The 13,712-nt window shown below is 60.8% G+C and overlaps 6 protein-coding genes and 1 non-coding gene across 7 annotated transcripts; 4 read left to right on the top strand and 3 right to left on the bottom strand.

Moving 5' to 3' along the window:
• Positions 1–334: 334 nt before the first annotated feature.
• BDZ90DRAFT_206122 (DUF605-domain-containing protein) lies at positions 335–712 on the top strand (the record flags this gene model as incomplete). The annotated part of the gene is made up of 2 exons (XM_025503958.1): positions 335–517; positions 584–712. Coding segments are annotated over 2 exons (312 nt in total), but the record flags the coding sequence as incomplete, so codon positions are not given.
• Positions 572–1,957, top strand: BDZ90DRAFT_74345 (DUF605-domain-containing protein). The gene has a single exon (XM_025509831.1). The coding sequence runs from the start codon at positions 722–724 to the stop codon at positions 1,865–1,867; it is 1,146 nt and encodes a 381-aa protein (XP_025359986.1). The 5' UTR covers positions 572–721; the 3' UTR covers positions 1,868–1,957.
• Positions 1,958–2,092: 135 nt separating this feature from the next.
• BDZ90DRAFT_255645 (hypothetical protein) lies at positions 2,093–5,972 on the top strand. The gene has a single exon (XM_025507857.1). The coding sequence runs from the start codon at positions 2,124–2,126 to the stop codon at positions 5,661–5,663; it is 3,540 nt and encodes a 1,179-aa protein (XP_025359985.1). The 5' UTR covers positions 2,093–2,123; the 3' UTR covers positions 5,664–5,972.
• On the bottom strand, positions 5,713–7,018 carry BDZ90DRAFT_268249 (hypothetical protein; the record flags this gene model as incomplete). The annotated part of the gene is made up of 4 exons (XM_025508718.1): positions 5,713–6,081; positions 6,132–6,241; positions 6,306–6,839; positions 6,923–7,018. 4 exons carry the CDS (start codon positions 7,016–7,018, stop codon positions 5,763–5,765), a joined length of 1,059 nt encoding a protein of 352 aa, XP_025359984.1. The 3' UTR covers positions 5,713–5,762.
• A 371-nt stretch (positions 7,019–7,389) lies between these two features.
• Positions 7,390–7,506, top strand: BDZ90DRAFT_t43. The gene has a single exon. It is a non-coding gene; the product is annotated as a tRNA-Arg (tRNA).
• Positions 7,507–10,699: 3,193 nt separating this feature from the next.
• On the bottom strand, positions 10,700–11,678 carry BDZ90DRAFT_74203 (hypothetical protein). The gene has a single exon (XM_025509828.1). It carries the CDS (start codon positions 11,541–11,543, stop codon positions 10,917–10,919), a length of 627 nt encoding a protein of 208 aa, XP_025359983.1. The 5' UTR covers positions 11,544–11,678; the 3' UTR covers positions 10,700–10,916.
• Position 11,679: 1 nt separating this feature from the next.
• On the bottom strand, positions 11,680–13,114 carry BDZ90DRAFT_74204 (hypothetical protein). The gene has a single exon (XM_025509829.1). The coding sequence runs from the start codon at positions 12,797–12,799 to the stop codon at positions 11,777–11,779; it is 1,023 nt and encodes a 340-aa protein (XP_025359982.1). The 5' UTR covers positions 12,800–13,114; the 3' UTR covers positions 11,680–11,776.
• Between the last annotated feature and the right edge of the window lie 598 nt (positions 13,115–13,712).

The following is a 13,712-nucleotide window of genomic DNA, read 5'->3' as shown; positions in this document are numbered from 1 at the left end:
GGGATGGCCTGGCATTCGTTGCGTCAGGTTGAGAAGGTGATGGTCTCCCGCGCTTCTGGTCAGGAAAGTCGCTGATTGGCTCTCGCCGTGCTCCCTGCGCTAACATCGAGGGATGATGTTTTGATTCTCGCGACGCAAGATGCTGTTGCGCCGTTGCCCGATCGATGCTGTCTCTCTGTGAGGATGGGGTGGCTGAGCGGACGCTCAGTCGGAGTGTTGTTCTCCACCTCAGCCCGCCCGCATGTCCGTCGCTTTCCTTCCTTTCCTCCTGTCCTTTCAATACCGCTCCAAGATGGCCCCGCCGCTGTTCAACCCCCTGCCCACCCCAACACCACCACCATGTCTCAAAGCTCTGACGCCCTTTATTCGGCATCATCGCGAGCTCGCATCCGCCGACCCAATCGTGAGCTACTGGTGCCTGTATCACGCCGCGCAGCAGGGCATCGCCACGCCGGGGGCGCAAAAGGATGCGCAGGGGATGCCCTTTCTCATCGCCATGATGGACAAGCTTGAGGAGGTGCGTGGCGCGACGAGGAGGTCGAGCTCAATGGTCGCTGAAAGCTGACATCCGCGCCGCGCACAGATCAAACCAGCCCTCGCGACCAACGAAGCATTTACGTCGGACGAAGTAGGCTCAGCCCACGTTGAGAACTTTGCCCTCTCCGTCTTCACCAAGGCAGACAATGAAGATCGAGCGGGCAAAGCGAGCAAGGGCACTGCCATGGCTTTCCAGGCTGCTGCGAATTTTATGGAGCTGCTCGGCTTGTTCAACACCGGAGCGAGCGAGGAGATTGCCTCAAAGCGAGTGTATGCAAAGTGGAAGGTGACGGAGATTCTCAAGGCGTTGCGAGAGGGGAGGAGGCCTGATCCGGGGCCACCGGGATGGGATCCTGAGCAGGAGCGTAGGGAGAGGGAGGAGGAGCAGGAGGCGTTGAAGGCGGTGGGTGAGGCGAAGGAGGACGACGATTTGCTGGCGAGGGAGATTGCCAAGCTGACCGCGCCGAGTGAGCTGGGGGGAGCGGGCGGCGGCTCGGGCGGTGACGAGGGCAATGCGTTCAGGAGTGACGAGGTGGCAAGGGTCATCTCGCCCGGCGCCGAGGCGGATGCATCGTCGAGGAGCAGGCGGGCAGCTTCGAGGCTGTCTCTGGACGCCGGCGCCGCGATGTCGAGGTCACCCTCGTCGTCTAGCCAAACGCCAGGCTCACCGCCGCCGCCACTCCCAGCATCGGGATCCAACACCTCGATCTCCTCGTCGACGTCGCCCAACTTTAGCCATCCGCTGCGCCCACAACTCGAGCGAGGGCTGACGGGGGGATCCACCGGCGCGAGCGGCGCGAGCACGAGTAGTGCGAACGGTCCGCCTCAGCACCCGCAGCAGCAGCCGTATCTTCAGCTGCCACCCATGCAAGGCCAGCCAGGCTCGCCGGCTCTTTCGGCCACCTCTTCAACCTCGAGGGGAAGCGCCATTCCGGGACAGGTGACTGCGCCTGGTCGTCCGCTACCGATTCCTCCCACTCCGCCTGCAGGAGCAGCGCCGAATGGCTTCCCGGGATCAGCATACGCAGGAACGACATCTGCGCCCCCGTCAACTACGCAGCCTATTCCCTCACCCGGACCATCAGCTCCGCCCCTCCCACCTGCCGTCGCTACTCCCTCTGCCCCGCCAGCCCCGCCAGCCCCGCCAGCACCAGCAGCTCCCACGCTTCCGACGTCTCTGGACGCCCGCCAGACGTCAGCGGCACAGCGTTACGCCAAGTTTGCCATTTCGGCGCTCGATTTCGATGATTTGGAGACGGCGAGGCGGAATCTCAGGTTGGCGCTCAATGTGGTCGAGGGGCGTGGAGACGGAGGCGCCAAGGTGTCGTGAAAGCAGCGTGCCGCGCCATTCATCTGTGTATGATATCAATGAGATCGAGATAGAAACGTGCTTGCCGCACTGCGAGGCGTGAAGATGAGGACGTGGTGTTGCTCCACACGCCGCACGCACCACGCCGCGTGCACGGACAGGTCGGACCGCGGGAGCGGCGGGATCATCTGGAAGAAGTTGAGAGGGCGGACCTGTTCCTGAGACTTTGTGGCATTCATTCGCTCGCCGCTCGCTCCTTTCCTCTTCACTTTGCGCAATGTCAGGCAATGTCGACGCCACGTCGTCGGCACGCCCATCGCGACTGGCTCCAGCCCCCACCCTCGCGGCGCTCCAGCAACGTCAACAGCAGGCATCCCTGCCTGGGGACCCTCAGCCACGCCCCCGCTCTTCCTCCCACTCTTCGCACTCCTCTCACTCCTCACACTCCTCGCACTCCTCGCACTCCTCTGTACAAGCGCGCAAGAGGGCAGAAGCATTCGGTAGCTCGGATCTGCCGTCGGTCTCGAAGCAAGCATGGCACCTCTTGGCCCTCGTAATCGTAGCACTCGCTGCATTCCATGTCGCAGGGCTCTACTTGTTTACGCGCGGCTTCCTCCTCACAAGGCGGGAGGTGACTGGGGTGACGAGATGTGATGTGGCGCCATCCCATCGGATGACTGGTCCAGCCCCTCCCAAGCGGGACGAAGAGGCTGATCTGTGGTCGTGGGACTCGCAGTGGGAGCGAGAAGGGGAGTGCGCGCTTCCTGCCGCGCATGAACGCGCAGTATTCCTCATCATCGATGCACTGCGATACGATTTCGTGGCGGCGGTGGACAACGCAAGTGTGGCTCAGCCCTTCTATCAAGGCCATTTCACCCTGCCCTCCTCGCTGCGGGACAGCTCCTTCCTCGCCCACTTCCTCAGCGACGCCCCCACTACTACGCTGCAACGGCTCAAGGGCCTCACGACGGGCTCGCTCCCCACATTCATCGACGCCGGCTCCAACTTTGGCGCCGAGGCGATTGGGGAGGACAATTGGCTTGCACAGTATCAGCACGCGGTGCAGAGAAGAAGCGGGGGCAGGAACGCCACGTTCGCCTTTATGGGTGACGAGACGTGGCTCAAGGTCTATCCGGGCGCTTTCGACGCGGGGATGACGTGGGGGATGGATTCGTTCAACGTGGAGGATCTTCACAGCGTGGACACGGGAGTGAAGGAGAAACTGCTGCCGCTGCTCGACGATAAGAGCGCAGATTGGAACCTCGTCGTCGCCCACACGCTCGGGCTCGATCATGTGGGACACCGCCATACCCCCTCGCACAGCGCGATGACGGCCAAGCTGCAGGAGATGAATGCGCTGCTGAGAGACGTGGTGGAGCGTCTGCCCGAGGATGCCTTGCTGATCCTGGCGGGTGATCATGGCATGGATGCGACGGGAGATCACGGTGGGGAGGGGGAGCTCGAAGTGGGCGCTGCGTTGTGGGTGTACTCGCCGCGAGAGAGCAAGAAGTCGGGAGAGTTTGAGGGCGACATCGCGGCATTGCACGCGGCCGCAGAGCACGAGGAGAGGTACGGACCGCCAAGTCACACGCCTTTCAGCCCACTCGAAGGATCGCATCGCTCCGTCCCACAAACGGACCTGGTGCCCTCTCTCGCGCTGCTACTCGGAGCGAGTCCGCCGTACGGCAATCTAGGCAGCGTGATCCCGGAGCTCTTTGCGCAGCAGGGGGGTGAAGGCCTGCTGCGTGCGCTACGTATCAATGCGCGGCAAGTCAGGCGGTATCTCCGCGATGAGAGCGCCGGTCGAGAACTGCGCGCTTTCGACGCCGAGCTGGACGAGCATTGGCTGCAGGCACTCAAGGCGGATGCGGCGTATCAACGTCAGCCGGGCGCGCAGACTCGCCGCTCTGCCCTCGTTGCGTATCAGCGTTTCACTCGCCTGGCGATGCATCGTGCGCGTGGGGTGTGGGCGCAGTTCAATGCCGCGAAGATGGGCGCAGGTGCGGCGTCCCTGCTGCTGAGCATGGGCGTGCTGCTCAAGTTGATTGGTCTGACGAGCGGGGGAGGAAGGACAGACGAGAAGAGAATGACTACCGTGAGGCTGGCGAGAGAAACGCTCAAAGCGGCAGCTGTCGGGGCTATGGCTGGCGTGGTGGTGGCGGGCGTTGCGTCCGTGGGACTGGCGAAAATGGCTGAAGGGCTCGCGTGGAGCGACGTAGCGCTGGCTGGCGCCACAATCGGAGGTCAGGTAGGCGCCCTCACTGCGCGTATTGGGGACGAGGGGAGTGAGGCGCGGGAGGTTCAGGCGCGTACGACGGGCGCAACAGCGCGATCACCAAGTCGCTGGGCTGCGCTTCTGCGCCACGAAGCCCCGCTTCTGGCTCCGGTGCTCATTCACGCAAGTCTCTTTGCGTCCAACAGCCTCACCGTGTGGGAGGACACTGTGGTGCATTCCCTCCTCACTGCCATACTGCTGTACCGAGCTTGGAACGGGTGGGCAGCAGCTTCGCGCCTCGCCGCGTCGCAAGAAGCAGGTGTCCAGGCAGTGGGCGCACGCGGGGCTGTGCGAATCCCTATCCTCCTCATCCTGGCAGCCCTCGCTGTCCGCGCCTCACATTCGCTCGGCGTGTGCCGCGAAGAGCAAGCGCCGACGTGCTCGAGCGAGCGGGGCCCGTTCTTCCATCTCATCCCTCTCTCGACGCTGCTTGCCTCGGACTCTACTCGCGCCTGGGTCGGACCAATCGCCACGCTCGCGGGCAGCTACCTCCTGGCGACGGCTCTATTGCCCCGCCTCCTCATCCGCAGCCTCGCTCAATCACGCAGCGACACGGGCCTTGCGCGCTTCTGGACCGACTGGATCCTTCGACCTTCCCTGATGCTTGGGACGGGATGGTGGGCGGTGGACTGGGTAGGGGAGGGGCTGGACGCGCAAAGTGCCGTGCAGTGGGGCAAGAATCTAGTTGCGCGAGCAGACTACGCGCTGCTGATCGTGGTGGGCACGGCGGTTTGGCTGTTTGCGCCACTCTGTCTCGAGGTCAAGGACGTTGGCAACGCGCGTGCAGAGGGTGCGACCGAACCTCGCCGCCTGCAAGTCCTCGGTTTCAGCAACGTCTTTGGCTCTTCGTACCTGCTCCTGGTCTCGCTCGTGTTCTCACTGCTCTGGCTCCTCACGCCGCCGGCCGGCCAGCTAGCCCTTGCTGCGAGCTTCTTTGCCGTGCTGGCCCTCGCCGAGGCGGGCGATGCGGAGCGGGATGTCGCTGCCGCCACACGAGGGCAAGACGTGCAAGCTCCGGCTCCACTGGAGGCGGCCACCATTCATCTCCTCGGTCACACCCTCTTCTTTAGCACAGGACACCAGGCGACGTTCCTCTCGATTCAGTGGCGGACCGCGTTTGTGGGGGCGTCGACGGTCGTCTATCCATGGGCGCCTATTCTTGTCGGCCTCAACTCGTTTGGCTCAACGGCAATCTGGCCCGCCCTGGCCGCTTCGCTCCTTATTGCTTGGAACCTCGCGCCGAAACCGCGACGCACACCCGGTGGAGAAGGGGGCGGCGCGATGTCCACGTTGCGCACCTCGCTGCTTGCAACGCTCGTGAGGCTGAGCCTGGCCTCGCTCATTGTCGCGACGAGCTCGGCGCTGTTTGCCGCTCATTTCCGCCGACACCTGATGCTGTTCAAGGTCTGGGCGCCTCGCTACATGCTTGCTGCCTGCTCGCTAGCTCTGCTGGACATCGTTGGGGTGGCGCTGCTCGGCGTGGCGGGGTGGGCAACCGTTGCGGGAAAGGTGGCCGCTGCGGTGGGGAGTGAGTTTGAGTAGAGCGCGGCGCGCGCGCGACTGAATGAAAACTGCATTAGTAGAGTCTAGAGTTACTTGTGCGAGTGCCGCGCTGGCTTTCATTCATCGCTGTCTTGGCGGCTACCTCGCCTTTCTATCCTCGCTGCGCTCGCCGCCGCGTTGGCCACGCAGGCTGACCGGCGCGCCCACAAAGACGCCCACGAGTCCGACTGCACCCAGCACGATCTGATAGACGCCTGCCGCCCCCACGATCGCCACGAACCAAGCCCACGGCGCAGAGATGTGCGTGGGCGAGCAGAGGAGAGGATTCGTCGAGTCCTTGGAGATGGCGCACATCGCCGAGGGCGAAGCGGAGAAGCTGTATGGGCGCTGCGTAGTGTACAGGGCCAGGCGATTGGCCGCGAGTGTCGGCGATGCCAGGAGTGAAGGGAATGGAGGACTGTGGGGCGGGTCAGCGTGCGTCGAGCGTCGAGAAGGCATGGGACTCACCTGCACAGCGGACTGAGTGCGATGACCAGAGCCGGAAAGCCCACGACGAGCGCGAGCGAAAGGAGCGGTACCAGCGTGCGAAGTGTCTTGTTGCCTTGCCATGAGTCGGGCTACGTGCGTGCGTGGCGTCAGTATTGCATCGAGTTTTGCATGTCTCTGCTCCCGCCCCCTCACCTTGCCTCTTTCCACAGCCCCCCGCCCACTCAACACCATCACCGCAGCGAACAATCCAATCGAGAGCGCGAGGCATCCGCCCGCGATTGCCAACGTCGCCTGCGTCTTCCATCCAAGCATCGAGGGTCGCACCGAGTGTACAAGTCCCACATCTCGCAATGCCAAGTCGGTCCGTGTAACATACAGGCAAGCGCTCCCGAGTACTAGGTACTTGGCCTGCTTGTAGAGGTTGACATACAGGCGCGAGGAGGACATGGCGCCAAGAAGCGGCAACGAAGAGGTAGAAGTTGAGTGGTGGGAATCCTTGTGTGAGACATCCGCCAATGCGTGGGAGCCCGTGCGCGCGAGCACGGGCGGGCACAAAATTAGTGCCGCCCTGTGCCACGTGGTCACGCGTTTGGCCGGCGAAGGAAGAAGTGAAGGCGGGTCAACGGGCTGGGCGAGTGAGGGGAGTACGGCGATGTACAAAGCGACACAACGACAGAATTCAGTGGCCCTCGAGCACTTGATAGGGGTCGTAGCGGCTGTCCAAGGCTACAAGCTCGTGCCAAAATGAGGTCGAAAGAGTGAAAATTGACGTCTTGACGTCACTCGGAAGTGTGAGTGGTAGACCCTACCTCCTTCTTCTTCGACCGGCGGTGTATCCGCAAGTCAAGCATCACAGGTAGCTCACGTTTGGCATGCAACTTCTCGTTGAAGATGGTCACAATCATGTTGTGATGGGCTTCGGCCGGTCAAAGACATTTTGAATCGAGAGCCACTTCGCGGGAAGAACGGCTACAGATGGTCGCTTCTCTTTGCCTCCGGTACAGAACAATGGAGGACTCAGCGCAAGTGATGAGGTTTTCGTGCGAGAGCCGGTCAGCGCATGTGATCCTCCCGAGCGCCGGAGAGCTCTCAGAGCGTCCCCGAATGTCCAGTCTAGGCCTTGACGTAGGTCCGAAAGACGCGTTTGGGAGGGTCAACTTCAAATCGCTGCCACTCGGCGAGGACAGAACCAAATGACATGAAACAACTTGGAGGATCTGCGGCCTGCCTTTGTGTATGTTTTCCAACCTTCAGCTGCTCCAAAAAACCTCGGAATGGGCGTGTACGTCAGTGGTTAGACAGCTGGTCTTCGGCGCCTTTCTCGATCGTTTCTCGATGGAAATCAGCTGTTTTAAGTTACCAGAAGCCGTCGGTTCGAATCCGGCCTCGCCCTTTTGCTGGTGACGGTGTTTGTTTGCGTTCTTTTTTAGCTGAGGGAGGCGATATCTGATGTCGTATCAGGCCCCCCCGTATCGGCGATGGTGAGAAGTTGCAGGCGCGTCGTGCGGTTCCGCCCCGCGCGGGACGGAGTTTCAATTTTGCTGGTCCGTGCGCGCATAGTTCAAGACTGGCCTGGTGCCTGTGCCTGCGTTCGGCCACCACCCACCCTTACCCTCGTCACCGCCCCGCCGTCGCCGGTCACCAAGCCCATCGCAATCCTCGATACCAACGGGCCTTCATCTCCCTTTCCTGCGTCGCGTTCGGCAATTCGCTTCTTCGCCGGGCCTCGAAGGACGACGAAGGGTTCGAGAGGCTGGCGAGGCTTGCTCCCCTCTGAAGGTCCTGACGAAGCCCATTAGGGGAGACGAAAGGCATGGGAGGATACTCCGACATCAGCGCGAGCTCTCAGCTTTCGCTGACGCTGTCCGACTCAAGGGCCGCTCGATCAGGCTTTTCCAGTCATTCATTGAGGCGCCCACCATCTGATCCCAAGCTCGTGTAGAGGCGCAGAGAATACCATGTACTCCAGAACTGCGAAGAGAGCCAGCCTCTCGCAGGCAAGAATCACCAGGCAAACATCATTCGAGCTCGTGCTTTACGCCAGAAGTTTGGATACACACCTGCTACCTTGCTACAACGTCGAGCCCCTGAACAGGACCGCACGGCTGCATGAAGCCGCTCAACGGCCTCATGGTCGACACCAGGCAGTCGTGATGATCAAGCGGATGCTGGTAGTTCTGCACAGTGTCTCGCTTCTTTTCAGGGGACCTGCAAGATCAGGAGCGAAGGTAACGTCGCTGCTGAAACTTCTGAGCGGCCCGGTATCTCTGCCTGATGGCACCTTATCGCAACAAAGCACCTCTCGACACCATCTCCCTCATTCGCCTAACGATCAGGTGAATGAGGGAAGTCGGAGCCGTAATGACCTGATGTACTACAAGCAGTCAGAGGAGCCAAGACTTCAAGTGCCAGCTCAAATGGACCGGAGCCAGGAATTGCAGCAACTGCTGATTCTGGACGGCCAAGGCTGAGAGAGTTTGTGTCAATGGGTGCCGTCGGATGGCTGTTGGACGCCATGCAACCGACCTGTTGGGCCGCTGAAGTCCCACGCAAAGAATCGCATTTGAGCTACAGCGTGCCTCGGAACAGATGAAATTCGCGGGTGTTCCAATCGACCTGGGCTCCTTGCCACAGCCAGATACCAGAGCTCGACGTCAACATCGACTAGTCCTTGTGTTACGATCGACTGCATGGCTCTGAGCATCAGTGACAGATGTTGAATCGGACAAATGAAGAAGTCTAGGGCGGGATAGATTGATTTGACAACATAGAACGATCGCGGCACACTGCGTTACAAATGGGGTCATCATAGGCATTCTGTGCGACGGGTGACGCGGACGTGGAGAATACCTCGCGGGCGAGGACGAGCGGATGCAGGAAAGAGTCATGAGCATCTTCACGCTCGACGGGTACTGACGGCAACGTCACAAAGGAGGAGGGGGTGCTTGCTTCAGCGACCATCCGTACAGACTTCAAGTCTCCAGACGTCTCACATTCGCAGCCGGCTGGCCCCCACCGTAAGTCGCCGACACACGCTATGCTTTCTTGTGTGTGGCGGCTTCGAAGGGCAAGACCGATGGTATCATACAGCTATCATGCTTGCTTGCTAGCATCACCGCGCCGCCCGCCTTGCTTTCGAGTCTCCCGGTTCTGCCTCTTCGTCCATCATGCAGATGCCTGTCCGATATCTTCTTCCTAGGGGCCAGTGATGTTCATTCTCAATGTGGCGGAGCCGTTCTCTTCAACACGACGGGATCGCGGGATGGGGTTGTACAGCATGAGGATCGCTTACAGACAACCTTTGAAGCTCTGCGCTGCTGCTTGACGTCAAATCAAATATGTAGATTTCGAGAGGGTCTACGAGAAGCATCTCAAAGCATCAAACATAGCCTGAGAATGGCGGCTATTTACGCTAGGCGGCCAGCTTAGCCTTCTTGGCATCCTGGCTGCGCTTGCGAGACCATTGGAGGTATTTCTGGCGATATTCGCCCCAGCGCTGGCAGCTGAGCCCGTCCAGGATGTCCTGAACATAGACTTGCGAACAGTAGGTAGTGCGTCAGTCGAGCCTTTCGCCGAGCTCTTCCACCTGCACTAACCTTGATCGGCTCGATCCCATTCATGGACATCGCCCTGGGCCACCAAGCGTGAGACTCCTTCTTTGACTCCAGCCGCCAGCGATTCCACACCCGCTGCGCAGGTACCATGCCTCCATTGGAGCCAGCCACTGCACAAAGTCCGGAGCTGCCTCTCCCCCTGCTAGCGAAGTTTGCGGTGTAGCCAGGACAGATGATCAAAGTGTCGAAGGCAGCGTGCAGCCGCGCCATCTGGTATGAGAGAGTAGTGCCAATGAAGTCAATTTACATATCGAGAGCGAGGAAGCGAGGCGCTTGTGTCCACACTCACGTCAGAACGCCTCAAAATGCCAGTCCATTCAAGCTCAGTCCGCGAATGGCCGCCTTGAGCTGAGCCATTTGCTGGCTGATTGGAAGAGGTGGCCGGAGAATCCTGCTGTGGCGAGCCGTTGCCGCTTTCGATCGTCAGGTCGTGAGAGACAGTGCGGAGCGCATCCAAAGGTAGTGCTCCACAAGAATGGTTGCTCGAGGATGCTTGAGATGCAGGGCCTCCATTGGAACCAAGAATCGCGCATCGACCCGAGTTGCCTCCCTCCCCGTACACTTCCTCACTCGTCTTGCACTCAGTGCCGATGCGAACGTCCACATCCTCCACGTCCTGCACGTCGGGCCAGCGCTTCGACCTGCCGTGCAGCGACTTGCTCGTGGCGGTAAGGTGGAAATTAAGTCTGCCGCACTGGCTATGAGAGCTTCGTGGGTAATGCGACGCTCCAGTGTGGACAGGTGCTGGCGATGATTGTAATGAGGAAGGGCCTCCTCGAGAGAAGAGGCGGAATGGTCGAAAAAGGCGATCAGGTACAGATGTAGAGCGCACAAGGCCGTGGCGGTGATAGACGGGAGGAGCGAAGGAATAGCGATTGCTGATGTTGGACGAAGCGTGCTGAGGGTCTTGAGGCGAGATGGAGGATTTGAATGATGGCGCTGCGGACAATAAGTGTCATGTCTCTGAGCAAGGTGGGACACGATCTTGGGGTCTGCGCTCCGGGGAGAGAACTGGGTGTCCGCGGCGACAAAGGTAGGAGACCTGAGAGGGCTATTGGCGGCTGTGGCATTCGAGTTGCGAGCTCGAGTAGATCAGATAAGAGCGAGCATGAAAGCGAGATCAAGCGGGCAATCGTTTTGGAGGCTCTGCGTATTGGGCGACGTGGGCGTAAATGGCCTGAAGGGCCGGCTACTGCATTTGACGATGAGGCCGTTGCGCCCGCAGCATCAGCGGCGGCAACAGCCTTCTTGATCCACTCGACGATCTGCAGTAGTAGTCATTCGAGTTCGTGTTCTTGAGAAAGTTGAGGCCGCTGTGCATGAGGCGGCTGTTCGCAACGGTGTAGTCGTCCTCAGAGTTGAGGCGGTCGACCGAAACGAACCACAGGTCAAAGGCAGCTCCAGTCACATCGAGGAACTTGCCGTCGCCAGCCCAGCGCGCAACGAGCATGTCGAAGAGGTCTTGGACGGTAAGCTTGTTAGCCTTCGGCTTCCTGCGCTTACTCGTCTGTGACTGCTTGCAGCGGTCGTCAATCCTCTCCCACTCCTCCTCCGCCCACGCCCAGATCCTCGCCTCCTCCACGGGAGTGGGGGCCCCCACGAATCCACCGCCGAGAATGGGCACGAGCACGTCGTTGACCACCTGGCAACGGCCCTCACGCCACGCCTTGACGATGCGGCGAACGTGGCGACGGTTTCCCTCGACGCTGTTCTTCCCGCGAAGGAGGTTGCACGCTACGCAGGTCAGCTCGACGTTACCTTCGTACCCCTTCTCGCAGTCCAGACGGTCGGGCCTCGCGTTGCACGGGAAGGTCATGCGCGTCGAGTCCTTGGTGCCTGGCTCGCGGATGTGCTGCGTCAGGGCAACATCGCAGCGGGGGCAGCAAGGGCGCGGACCGGCCTCCTCCCAGAGTCGAGCGAAGTGGGCCTCGTGACGACTGCGGAAGGGCAGGAGATGACGATCAGCTGCAAGGTCCTGTCAGTGCATTGGTGACGAGCAGCTGCTACTTACTCCTTGGCTTCATCGTGGGCGCGCGTCCCGAGCTCGTACTAGCGCCAGCGCCTGGACGCGGCACGAACCCCCATGCGACGGAAGAAGGCCTTTGTCGACATTTGGCCTACCCCATCAGCGAGCAACTCCTCGTCGTCCTCATCGTCCCCGTCCCCCAGCGCCTCCCTCTCCTCCCAACGCGGTACGTACTCCTTCATGTACGCAGCGTGGTGGGCCTTGACGTGCGCAGCATGCGACATCAGCTCCACGTAGTCCTCCTTCTCAAGAAGACGGCGCAGGTCAATGTCTTCGGGCTCCACGTCAGCCAGCAGGGTGCCAAGCAGCATGCGCGCAAGCTTGGCAGGGGTTAGTCGGTTACTCAGAGGCTGCCAACCCGGGCACTCCGCATTGCTCTTCAACGCATTCGTCGTCGAGCAGGCCAGCTGCGTCTTGGAGTAGTTGATGCGTAGCTGCATCACTGCTCCAGCGCCGGCCCCGCGAATCGCCTCCTTCAGCTCCCTCGCATGCTCGTCAAAATCTGCTGCGGAGATCTTGGTCGATCCACCCCCAACACGATCCCAAGGAAACGGTGAGAGCGGCCACAGCGGAACGTCACGAGCAAGGAAGCGGTCAACGGCCCCATTGCCGAAACGATGACGCACCTGCAGGCGGCGCAGGACGTAGATGGGGTCAGCTTGGCGGCGATGAGGTGAGCGAAGGTGTCTAGCACTCACCGCCTTCTCCTCCTTCTCCGACAGCCCTTGATCTGCCCAGTCGAGAATAGCCTGTGGTCTTTGCAGCTCGCTGGCGACCTTTCGACTGATGCTCTTCGGCAGGATTGGCGCCCACACGCACTTCCAAGATCCCGCATCGAGCCACATCAGACAGTCTTCCCGGAACCTGGCCTCGATGGCGTCAGCGTGGCCGGATTGCAGCTGCTCCTGGAGCCTCATGATCTGCAAGCGAGCGAGCTCTTGCTGGACCTCGAGTAGAGCGCGTCGCATCTTTGCCGGCACCTTGACGTCGTCGCTGAGCTTTTTGGCGGGATGCCACCACACCGGACTGCCGTTGCTATGCGGCATTGTCACGATGCGTGAGGCTCTGAGCCTCTCAAGCTCTTCATCCTCGAAGAAAGAGGACAGCAGCAGGTCAAGTGCCTCCCGAGGCTGGGCACGCCACGTCGCTCGCTTCTTCTGCTTGACCTTCGCGCCATCATCGCCGCCATCGCTAGGCTTGCGCTTCTTCCCTTTTCCCTTCAAGTATACTTGGTTGTGCTGGTCTGGGTGCAGCGCAGCGATGTCCAGCGTCTCGTCGACATCTTCGAGCAAAGTCTTGGAGCTGCTGGCCACCGGTGGGCCCGTGACCTTGCTCGTGGAAGACGGTGCGCTTGCGCGCGACTTTTGCCGGCATTGGAGTGCCGAGAGCAGCTGTTGTGAGCATACTGAGCTGTCGAGCGAGTCGAGCGAGAGGAGGTGGCTGCTTTCGACGCTGAGGGAGCTTTGGTAGGAGCGGCTTTGCCAAAGTCCACGCACAGAGGAGAGAGGGAACAAGACTCGTCGGACAAGGAAGACGAATCGCGGTGGCGAGATGCTCGTGTGGGCTGAGTGGGGAGGAGTGGGGAGAGCCGAGCGCTCGAGGTAGACGCCCTGCTGGATGCTTGGGGCCAGGGCGGTTGGTGGTGAGTTGCCTGTTGAGCTTCGGTCTGGCTAGGCTAGCCTGCGCTCAGACCCCCTCTTTGCCCCTGTCTGGTTTCTTGAGCTCGAGTCTTTGCATCCTTCAGCTTCCTCTCTTGTGATCTATCACTTTGAATCGATGTGCTTCCTGTGACACCCACGTCCTTGCCTTGAGGCTGTTGATGTAAAGCCATGACATGAAGAAGAGCGTGACACTGCTGATTCTGGGCAACAGCGTGCCTCTCGCGGATTGCAAGCTTGATGTCGTTCGTGAGCTTCCATGCTGGGTGCCACCTTGCCAGGGTTGCATCGCAATGGGGCA

This window comes from Jaminaea rosea (genome assembly GCF_003144245.1).
Source record: "Jaminaea rosea strain MCA 5214 unplaced genomic scaffold BDZ90scaffold_15, whole genome shotgun sequence".
Taxonomy (NCBI): Eukaryota; Fungi; Basidiomycota; class Exobasidiomycetes; order Microstromatales; genus Jaminaea; species Jaminaea rosea.
Note: the sequence above shows the minus strand (reverse complement) of the source record. Positions and strands in the feature narration are given on the sequence as shown.